General features: G+C 38.1%; 1 protein-coding gene across 4 annotated transcripts; it reads left to right on the forward strand.

The window, feature by feature from the left end:
* The first annotated feature begins 1,471 nt into the window (after positions 1-1,471).
* Positions 1,472-5,442, forward strand: LOC110694316. 4 transcript variants are annotated; one of them, XM_021871506.1, is made up of 7 exons: positions 1,538-3,257; positions 3,518-3,574; positions 3,661-3,738; positions 3,945-4,634; positions 4,717-4,854; positions 4,936-5,016; positions 5,094-5,442. In XM_021871506.1, exons 4-7 carry the CDS (start codon positions 4,437-4,439, stop codon positions 5,154-5,156), a joined length of 480 nt encoding a protein of 159 aa, XP_021727198.1. In that variant the 5' UTR covers positions 1,538-3,257; positions 3,518-3,574; positions 3,661-3,738; positions 3,945-4,436; the 3' UTR covers positions 5,157-5,442. The 4 variants fall into 4 exon arrangements, 3 of the variants coding, with proteins under 3 accessions (XP_021727186.1, XP_021727198.1, XP_021727192.1); XM_021871500.1 differs by lacking the exon at positions 3,945-4,634 and having other exon boundaries at positions 1,543-3,257; XR_002505821.1 differs by lacking the exons at positions 4,936-5,016; positions 5,094-5,442 and having other exon boundaries at positions 1,472-3,257; positions 4,717-4,846.
* Positions 5,443-11,384: the final 5,942 nt, after the last annotated feature.

The raw sequence follows: 11,384 nt of genomic DNA on the forward strand, positions 1-11,384 counted from the left end.
CCGATCAGGCGCAAGCTTGCCCGATCGGGCCCGGTCTCTTCCTCGAGGCTTAGACTTCGATTGGGCTTGATTCTTCGACCCAATCCGAATTTCATCTTCGGGTCTTGAATACTTGGTCCAAATGCCCCGGTATCACACACTGAGCCCTTAATCACCGGCTCTAACCGGTCCTGGGCTTCAAGGATGGTCGCGTGTCCTCTTAATGTTCGTAGTTGCTCCAAGAAAAACCCGAAAAACGGTCCAAATGTGCAATTTCCTACAAAACTCAAGCAAAACTACAAAAACACTAGAAAACACCAATTAGTAATAAAAGTGGCTCTAAAGAGCCAAAAACACTACTAATTATGACCAAGGGACGGGGTAAAACACAATATAAATTGGACACATCAGGTAGCTGGGCCGTGTGCAAGGGAGGAGTAAATGGGAGCCTTGAAAGGGAGGACATGTGGCACATGGAGAGGGAGAGAGTGGGTAGAAAGTTTGGTCCCCCCCTCTCCAAGTGGTCCTCACTCTCTCACGAATATTTGACACTTGTTGATTTATTACTAGGTTGCTTAAATAATTTTATTTTACCTTTAAAATAAAATGTGAAAATCTCACTATCCCACATTGGTGGGAGAGACAATCATACTCTATTCATTTCCTATAAATACCCAAGTAAGGGCATTGGAAATAATGCTTGAGTAAGAGTTGGAAAGGGGATCACAAGTAAGTGAAAACCCTTGAACTCAAAAGTTGAAAAAGGTATCACATTGAATGAAAGTCTTTGAACTCAATTACTCGGGTTTATCGGTCGGGTCTTGCTAACCCCAAGACATTGGACCTTACCGGTGATCGTTTTTGCGGGTGAATCATCGTTGGATGCTTTGTAATTTCGAAGCTAGCTTTCAAGTAAGAGCCCAAGCGGTCGGGCGAAGCACGCTCCAAAGGTAATCGTTTTATCTTAATCTTGTGATTAATTTAATTATGTTTATGGTTTTTTTTATTGCGAGTGCGGTCTTGTTTTTAGTTTGTTTCCGTGGTGAGTCGGGCTCACCAAACCCTAACATTAACATAACAGAAAAATTCAGAAAATTGTCATGTTAGAAAATCGGTTTTTGAGTGATGTAATTGGTGTCATCATTGAAGTTTAAAGTGTTTAAGTAGGAAAGGACTGAAAATTAGGTTGGTTTGAAAACTTGGGTGAGGTTGACATACGTTTGAAAGGGTGGATTTGTAAGTTTGAGGGTGGAGAAATTTGGATTAAAAAATTGGACAAAAGGATTAGGCTTTTGTTGCTTTAAAGAATGAAATGATATTGTAAAGGGTGCTAAGTGGTAGAGTGGATTGTGGGGTAGAGATGATATGCCTTAAAACATAGGGTAGGATATTGGGCCATATTATAGTGGCCCTAAGTAAAGACTTGGTAAAGTGGATTGTGGGGTAGAGATGTTAGGCCTTAAAACATAGGGCACGATATTAGGCCATATTGTAGTGGGCCTAAGTAAAGACCAGACTTCTATAAATGATACTTTAGTTAAATCCATTTCCAAGGTTAAGAAGACATTACGTTGTCCAATAAGTCTTGCATCAACAAAGCCATTACCTTCTTTTGCCACGTCAACAGCTTTATAATTTAGTTTCTACCCTTACTAGCACCTTCTACTATCTTCCTCTCTAAGCTAGCGCGTTAATCATTAAGGTTCCTATTAATTTCTCTTGATAGGTTCTTCTTGAAACCACTGTGAAACCACCTACATTGATACTTCCCACCACTAGCTTCATCGCCAGCAAAGGAGCACAGTCCACATCCGATAATTATCCTACCACCGGTAAAACCATGTCCTTCAATCATTGATAGAGAAAAATTGATCATACTAGTGATTCCACCATGACTAATGTTGCTTCTATCACACTCGGTCTCGTAATCTTTGCCATTGTCTTCTCTAGAGACCGAACAGCCTGGAACACCTCCAGACCCACATGCTCTAGACCCGCCCCTCATGAAGACATCTTCCTTGTTCAGGCCACTGCTAGCGGTGGACTTACCTCCCCGCTCAACCTCCCCGCTCAACTTTTCCAACTAATACTCCCTCAAAATAGTTATGAACACCACCAGCAAACCCACAATATCCACCACCCAACTCGCCGACAATTTCACCTTGACCTCCACCGTTAAATCCACCTGCAAAATCACCACGACTACCACTCACCCATGGCAGTTGGAAGTTGTACGTGCCGCCAATAGCATTGCATTCTCTGCCAACAAAGCCACACAAATCGTTAGGACCACCGTGTGACCCTCTTCCTCTAAAATAAATGAGAGTGCAACTACCACTTCTTCTTTTCAGATCTTTCCGCTTCAAATCCTTTGTTTTCTCCGGCCCGACCAAGCCTACCACCATGTGAGGGTTGAACATGCCTCCCTCACGGTATTTACTGTAACTCTTTGACGGCTTGGTTGTGCTTCAACATTTCCTTTAGCAAATCTGCCTGATTCTCTTCTTTCTCAGGCTCCTTATTAATTTCCTTCAACTCTAAGTTCATGGACGAGAAAATCAGAGAAAAAAAAATTATCAACTATTCTCTTCGTGGCCTCCTCCATCCTTTCGGAGAATTTCTTTGACATCTCCTTCATTTCATGCTCCAGTTATTGTGATTAAATCGGATCTCCGACGACTTCCTTGTTTTTAAAAAAAAAAAAACATAATTTCAGTGTCTTAATCTACCAAGACATAATTGTTTTGGTACCAATTTACTAGAGATTAGTGTGAAAACAGTAAGTTAACAAGCTAGATAGCGAAAGGAAATGGCAGCCAAGGGATAGATTGGATTATTAAACAGGGTATTAAATAACGGGAAATTCAAGTTTATCAAATTGATAAACGTGAATTGTAAATCAAAGGGGTATATTCGGGAATTCAGCCCAAGTGACGTGTATATGCAGTACATCACATACTGTGAGTTGGACTCCTCTTCGCTACATGGATAGACGGTGTTAAAAGTGAGTTAGGAAGCCGTTACATAAAGGACTTAGGGTTTAATGTGTCAATTCATAGTTTCAGATCGAAATCGAGACATCTTAAAATTGAAATCCCAAAATACAGAAATCTATCACCCAATTGTGTATACTGGTAAAATCAGGGGAAATACTTACCGACAACACCAATTTCGCTATAAGTGTAAATCTGGAAATCATGACAACTATTTCGAAGAGGAAGAGATCGTCAATTGGCGGAGCAACTGCATCTGAAGACCAGCCTCCAAAGATTGAGAAGGTCAGTTCCGTTCAAATTTTTTTCTATTTAATTGGGATCGGTAATCAATAATCGTACTGAAATATTTTGTTGGGTTACTTTATTCCTGATTTCAATTAAGTCGGAAATGTACCAACTACAACTCTAGGATATGAATTCAGTGACTGTAATTTGGGAATAAAGCAAAGATGTAAGGAATAAAAAATGTTGGAAATTTCTGATACAGAGTGAAAACGAATCGAATTTGCAATTGACAATAGCTGGTTGGTGGTTTTGTGCAGCCAATGTTTTTGGATAATGGGCAGAAGGTCATACAGTTACATGCCGGATTGTTTAAGGTATATACGAATTCTGTGATAGGAACTGGAAATGATATAATTTAAACACAGAAATGTGAAACTGACATAATGGTATTGAAATGTAGGAAAATTCAATAAGCGTTGGTGGACTTGTTAAAGAAAGGAGTGCAGTTCTGATGGAACACTCGGCAAGTAGCTGCAGGGTGAGTGTTGTCTGAAATTACGTTGTACAGTTGTTGTGCGTGGTATTATCAAATGGAGATGTTTTCATAAATACAGGGTCTGTTGTTCTTGAATGTATTGTTTTCTAAAGTCACTTTTCGTATAGTAGTAGAAGTGAAGTTATGTATAATGCATATTGTAATTTCGGATTGGCTAATGATATTCCTAATATATATCATGTGTGCAGCCTCCTAATATGAACTGTCGTATTGAGTCGTTTGGGAGAATATGTCAAAAATTTGATGACAGGAGGAGAAGGTGGGTGTATGAGATGGGTTTCGGTGGGTTGCTCCACTTTGCTTGCAATATGCATTTGCCAAGGCAGCTGGCCTATTGGTTAATGACTAGGGTTGATCCGTTAAACAAAGTATTTATTGCTCCAGGTGGTCGTGAGTATCGATTATCAAAGAATCAGGTAAGATGGGTTCTAGGTATCCCAAATGGTTCAAAGGAAGTCCCTACCATGAATTCAATGAGTGATGAAGTTCGGGACAAGGTCCAGAAAATATTCTTGAAATATGGAAAATCATGGGAGACTAAATCAAAGAATGAGTGTGGGAATGTGTACACATCCATTAGAATTCCTGTCACCAGTGAGATGAAAGATAGGCTAGAGGGGCATTTTTAGGTAAATCAGGAGGAAGAGTTCAAAACACTATTCTTGATTGTCGCATTGCAAATGGTATTGTGCCCTACACAGTCGCCAAGATTAGCGTCTGACTTAATGCATGCACTTGGCTGTGTAATGGAAACCTGTGAGTATGATTGGTGTGAGTTGGTGTTGTGTAAGTTAATGGACAGTATTTGTAGCTTTGCCCGTCGATTTTACGCCAATGGATATGCAGGAGGTTGCGGAGGGTGTGCAATGTTTGTTGTAGTAAGTGTACAACTAAGCATACTCATTGAAACTGTGTGAAAAATTAGCCTCATTACATAAAATAATTATGTTAATGTTGCAGATATATTACTTGGACCGTTTAAATAGGGATCTGATTCAATGGGGTGTATATCCTCGCATCAAAGTATGGAATATGAAGCAAATTTGGAAGGCCGGCAAGTGTGATAGGCTGAGAACGGGGGACTATGGTTGCTTAGGGGTAAGTATATATTGTCCTATTATATGTTTTATTCAGTACATTAACAAACATAAATTAAGCTAAATAATAAAATATCTGTAGGTGTTAGATGTTGCATATGGTGAATATCATCCTAGGGAGGCGAGGGACACTGAAGGCCCTATGACCAAAACAGAATACCCTGTGAGTTCGCTTAAATACGTAGCACGGTTAATAACAGATTGATCACGGAATATGATGTAATTTGGTCATATGTACAGGATATGTCCAAGATGGAGGGGTGTAAGGACAGGAGAAGGCGGGCTCCGATACAAGCCACATAGGGAAAGCCAACCCCTTGTAAAATTGCATACAAAGACGAGGTGTGTATGAAGGCTGATACAAAAGGAAAAGAAAAAGTTTGAATGGGAATGAATTTAAATGACGATACATTTCGTAGAACATAGTGTCCTCTGATGTTTTTTCTTAAATATTTATAGGCAATTAATGGTTGCAGCTTAATAATGTATGTCGCCCAATTGATATTGGGTTGTGTATAGTCTTGGTAACTCACAAATGTGTCTAGTGAAACACCTAGTGAGTCGGATTTTGTAAGTCTTGCATGTTGGTAGGGGGTGGGGTGGGGGGCGGGAGGGGGGGGGGGGGGGGGGGGTTGGATGAGCTTGGAAGTTGCACCAGTAACTTATAGTTGTTTGTACTATGAGATGGTTCAGTAAACCATACACATATAGTCGGAGGTATGTGGCCTAAGAAGGCCTGGGTGCCAATACAAAATTGGGGCCGGTTTTACAATTTAAAACGCGCGTGGATGGCCTAATTTTGGTCTAATTTCATTTTGTATACAAGACCATTTAGAATAATATATATCCTATACTTTTTTTGAATCAGTTCTGATTAATATAAATCCTAAACTATTTGTAAATTTGTTGTATAAAATACGGTATATGGTTGAAATTTTTTTTTTTAAAAATGATTTGAAGAAACTGAAACAAGTGATCCAAAGTGGAGGCCCAACACAATTTCAGTAATTAACAAAAAAAAGCGTACATAGGCGAAGTTAGGACCAGATGATACGGGCCGGATTATGTTGGCGGCCAGTTAACATAAGCTTAACTTAAACTTTAAACACTGAAGCAGGCCTAAAATTTTTCACTGCAACAACACAAATTGAAATCAAGAAACCTAATCACAAACACAGATAAACCAAAATCTACATTTAGGGACTTTTTCCACCGCTTCAATGTCAACGCTGTTACCATCTAAGTCAACTCCTTCAGTATAAGAACGATTTTCATACGTTTTTGGGTGGAATAAATCTTCATACTGAACATCTTCAGGAATGGATGGTAATATACAGAACACATGTTTCCTAGGTTTCCCATTCCCTACACCAGCCTTTGATGTGGAACCCGCTGAAGTAGGTCCAACACTTGAATGCATTTGCTTAAGATCAATACCCTTCGCATTCGATTCCATTTGAGAAGCCTTAGCGTTACCTTTTTCCCGTTTTAGAGAAGCTCCAGACTCAACAAAACAGCAACTATGCCCCACCTCTTCAACAATGCCCTTTCCCTTAGCTTCTTTTTGTTTACCCTTGGAAGAAGAAGCCTCACAATTGTGTTGAAGACTATTTTGTTCTATCACAATATGCTTTGTTGTAGAGTACGTCGTTGAAGCAACATTTACGGTGGTAGGATGTTGAGTAGGGTGTAAAAAGAAGTGTTTAGACAGACCAGTAAAGATTTTTTTTGACAGTGTAAACGAGAAGCACTTGGTGTGAGATCCGGTGAGGCAATCTGGTGAACGAGATGAAATAACAAACTTGTCTCTCGCCGCCATTGAGGTTAGCTGTGCTCTAAGCATGCTGTCAAAGTCTGCTTCAGTGGGATTAGGACCTCCAGCTGGTCCAAATTTGCAGCTTGGTATGAAGGGATCGCACATTTGAAGGTCAGGGAAGGAGATTTGGTTTGTTGCAGTTAAAAAACCGGGCAGTTTATGAGAAGATCTCATGTTGCATAAAGAAACAAATGTGATGGGTTTATGTTGGTCTTCCATGGAAGTAAATTTTTTTTTTCATATATGTCTAAATGGGATGAAGATCTGTTGTTGAACTGACACCTCCTATATATAAGGCAAGTATCGATATTAATAGTGACATGAATAAGTTAGTTGGGCAAGAAATAAATACAACTATGAAAAAATGTGTAAACAAAACTCACTTTTATTAAAAAATTATAAAGTAAAAAAAAACTAATAATAATATATTAAGGACCTGAAGGTTTATGGTGCACAAAGGCATTAGATGTGTAGTGTCTCTTGGGTAATAACCCTAAAGTGTTTATGAGCTAAAATAATGATTTGTTACCTTACTTGTGTAACATGAAAATTTTAAATGTGTTAAGGAGTTAAAAAAAATGCAAAAATGTATTTGATTATCCCTCAACATAACCCTAAAAGGTTGTAGGTATTGATATAGACAAAAGAATCAGTATAATGAAAAGGGCTGCACAGTATACCGTTGTCCCTATTACTCTGTGGAATTCCAACTGCGTCAATGCAAACATCCAATATGCCCTTATAAGGTCATTTTACAATTTCACAAATTGTTTTGAATTAGTAACATACAGTTTCCAAGGTATGTTTACGACAACATGTAATACTCCTATATGATGTAAAACGACATTATTGGATTGCAAGTTGTATCAGTAAGGATGTGTAGGTGATTAACTCCATGGACCCAATACCTCATAATGTCATTAGCATCGTGTATTAGAGTACTTTATTTTGGAAAATTTCATATATAATATAGAAAAACGTTTTGACTTGTCCTGAACAACCTAATTAAGTCACCATCACCTATTGGATAATGTTAATCTTATCTATAAGCGCAACCATACATAGGGTTCGATAAAACTAGGAATAAATTCGATATATTGTAAGGTACAATATAATTCTGTGATTACATCCAGTAAGTGACGGTTGAAAATTTAAAGGTTTTGATGATGATGAACTTTTACTACAACAAACACATCCAATAAAGGTATTGTGGTGTTTGTTAAGTTTAACTTAAATTGAATTTGGTGATGGTAACTTGACCTAACAAGACATAAGCAAGTGTTTAGACAGATAGTGAATCCATGAAGAAGAGTTGTCTCACATGAAATAAGTTTCCACAACAGGAACTATTCCTAATAGGAACTTGAACACATTACACTGGTGGAGTCATCCGGGAGTTGGAGTGAAGACATTAATTTCCTATGCAGAATCTAGCGCAACATAATTATCCGTCAAGCGCCACTAACTTACCTATGCAGAATCCGGCGCAACAATATTATTCGGGTAAGATTTTGTCCTCTCGATATATTAATAAATATGCTTACTAGGTTATGCACTGGGAGTAGGATAATTGTGACAAGGTTGAAGCTTAGAGTAATAGAGTTTGGTTTCATTACTTGTATTGGTTGTGTTATTTCGGAGATTATGTTTTTTAAATTTACATACAGTTTGTGTAAAATTATAGACTGAAGGTGAGAGTATTTGTAATGCGGTATTAACCGTGAATCAAAGTGTGGTGATTAGATTGGGTAGGATCAGGGGTGCGTATCGATCGAGTGGAGGGTTGCTCGACTCAACTAGAAAACCTTTCACATGTGCTAAACATCTACAAAGAGATTTAGATCTAATGAATACATTATAATTGAATCAAATAAATACATTCCATAAGCAAAGCTACGATCGTTGTTGCAAATCGTAGGTCTTCATACACTCTTTCATATCGGTGTGAATTACGGCCTTCATTGGCGAGGGGGTATTTTGATCTGTTGTAGCCCAGTTGAAAATTTCCGTATGATTCGCTAGATTGTAATCGACATATTAACCTATTTTTTGATCTCCACAAAATTTTACCCATGAAACAATTCTATAGCAATCCAGAAAATAAAAAGCAAATCCTCCATCAAAAGAGAGTTGAAAAAACCGTTCTTTCGAAGGAGCCAAATCTTCCTAAAGAAGAAGAAAGACCCGGTCTTTCGAGGGAGAAATATTCCTCCTAGATGAGGAAAAATTATTATTATAAACCTAAAACAATAGAAAAAACACACAAAAACAAACAATTGGGGCTTTTCACCGATATAAATCCATGGAAGTCCCTCCAAAATTCAAAATTGGAGCCTAGGGTTTTCGAGAGAGAAGAGAGGAAAGAGAGGCTAGGGTTATATTTCCTTATATGTTTCTAAACGACTAATAAACCGGTTTACAATTTCAACCGATTTCATTAAATCAATCTTTACACGAACATATATGCCAACATGTAATGATCATATATGGATCCAAACAGAATTATATGACCCCGAGACATATCCCCTATTTTCTCACTGACCAAATACGATACCTGGCCCAGAACCATTCGAAATATTTCACATAGACTGGTTAATTAGGCAATGAGTTTGGAATTTTTTTTCTTATACAAATTGGAGATTTATTTACCATGGTACCAAATGCCCTTCTTCAAACTTTGACAAAGTAAGTGGCTGATACCATCCAATTTGGCTTTAAACGACAAATTGAATGGTGTACACCTTACACCGCTTTCATTAATTCAACCCTACCACATACATTTAGGACACCATTTATTGACCAGGCTGCTTTCCAAACGTCATTATATGACCCGAGAGTTGTTTCCCAAGAATTTCTAGAGTTTTCGACGCCGGGCCCCTAAAGCTTCTAAATAAATTAATAAAAGTCGATATTAGGTTTCAATGTTTATAATTTTTCACATTTTTGCATATAGAACATAATAATTATGTTAATACAACTACACTGACCTCCTCCAATCGTTCACCGAGTCAACTAAGGGGAAATTTTAAACCTAAATTCTACCTCCATAACAATAGGTTGCAAGTTAAAGCAATTTATAAAATGTTGGTAGTAGTTGCATTAGGTTGCTCACAGTTACTGGGGATGACATCCTTGTGCATTGCATGTATATATAGAGGGCAACATAATTCTTTTCTGCCATTGCAATACCTCAATCTAAAAATCCATTATTCCAATTTCTACCCTCCTACCTCTGTACTATCCTCAAGTATCATAGAACATATTAGTCATGGCTAGAAGGTGTGTAACACACATTGGAGGCCACGGTCTCATGTTTTTTTAGCCCTCCCTCAGGACTAGAGGCGGAGATGGACTTCACGACCTACACTTACCTATTCAAAGACCTAAACGGAGGTATATACACTGATATATCACTTCCAACAATTGCTGTCCTCATACTGAACCCTTCGACACCAAACAACAACCAACTTAACAACCTTTTAATGAGAGAAGAAGGTGGTTTACCACGGCCCGCACACTTGCCAAGTATCTTGGATATATATCCAATTAGGTTTGAATTCCATGTTTTCCTAACATGGTGCCTTGGATCGTTGCCCTTAGGGTCATTCCACCCTCCCCTTATTAGACCAGCCTTACACGTACTTGACCCAAAGCCAATAATCAACCTAGATGGTCCTATATTTAACCTTGACAACCTTCCACTTAGCATCTTTGTAGGTACTTACACTGATGCTTTTCATTTGCTAAAGGTTCCTTCCTATCCATATGTGTTACATATGGTCATCAATTTTACCTGTCAGTCCAATATTGTTCCTAGATATCATAAGATATACCTGACTACTTTTCCTAAGAATTTTCTTCCCCTAGGAATTCGATCACCTGGCGCGGCATTGCCAGAGGATACGGTTATAGCTTGTTGGAATGTTTGGAGATTAGGTAGACCGTCACTAGTTGAAAATTTCCTTCAACTATATCAAAAACATAGGCCAAGCATTGTAGTTTTGCTTGAGACAAGGCAAAGCTATGAAAACACTCAGATCTTGGTGACTAACTTTCCTGGATGTTATAAATTTTGTTACAGTGCCCCAATTGGACTTAGCGGAGGTGTTGTTGTGCTTTGGTTGGACGGAAATTTGCGCGTAGATGAACAGCGAACTTATGCTGACTTTGTGAAGTTGGATTTGTACATTAAGGTTACATCTCTAGTAACACTTCCCAGTTTATGTGTTCATTAGAATAAATATATGTATAGTTTAATATATTTACTATAATAATGTCAATTTCTTGCAGGGCCATGCAGTGTGTCGCAAACGCCTGTTCGATGACTCAATCTGAATCATTGCAGAGACCTTACCTAAATAAATAAATCCATCCGACATATAAGCGTCGTTATATCTTTTCATTACATATCTTGTTTGTCATGCTATTTTAATTCCTCTAAACTGTTGCTTTTCATATAAATGGTATTGGTTAAGTCACGCTTCAGACGTCATTTTGCACCTAATCTCCACATCCCAATTGTAATTCTATGATGCAAGGAATTTTTTTTTCCCTTCATAAAGACAGAATGGTAAGTGTTACGACAAAGAGTAACTTAAAGTGTTTTAAAAAACAATCCCTAATTTTTTTACGTATGCGAATAATTACCAAATACGGTAGTTGTTAATTAGATTCACATCCCTGCGTATAGATGACATAGCCATTATTCCCAGAAA

Source organism: Chenopodium quinoa, unplaced genomic scaffold, assembly GCF_001683475.1.
Source record: "Chenopodium quinoa cultivar QQ74 unplaced genomic scaffold, ASM168347v1, whole genome shotgun sequence".
NCBI classification, from domain to species: Eukaryota; Viridiplantae; Streptophyta; class Magnoliopsida; order Caryophyllales; family Amaranthaceae; genus Chenopodium; species Chenopodium quinoa.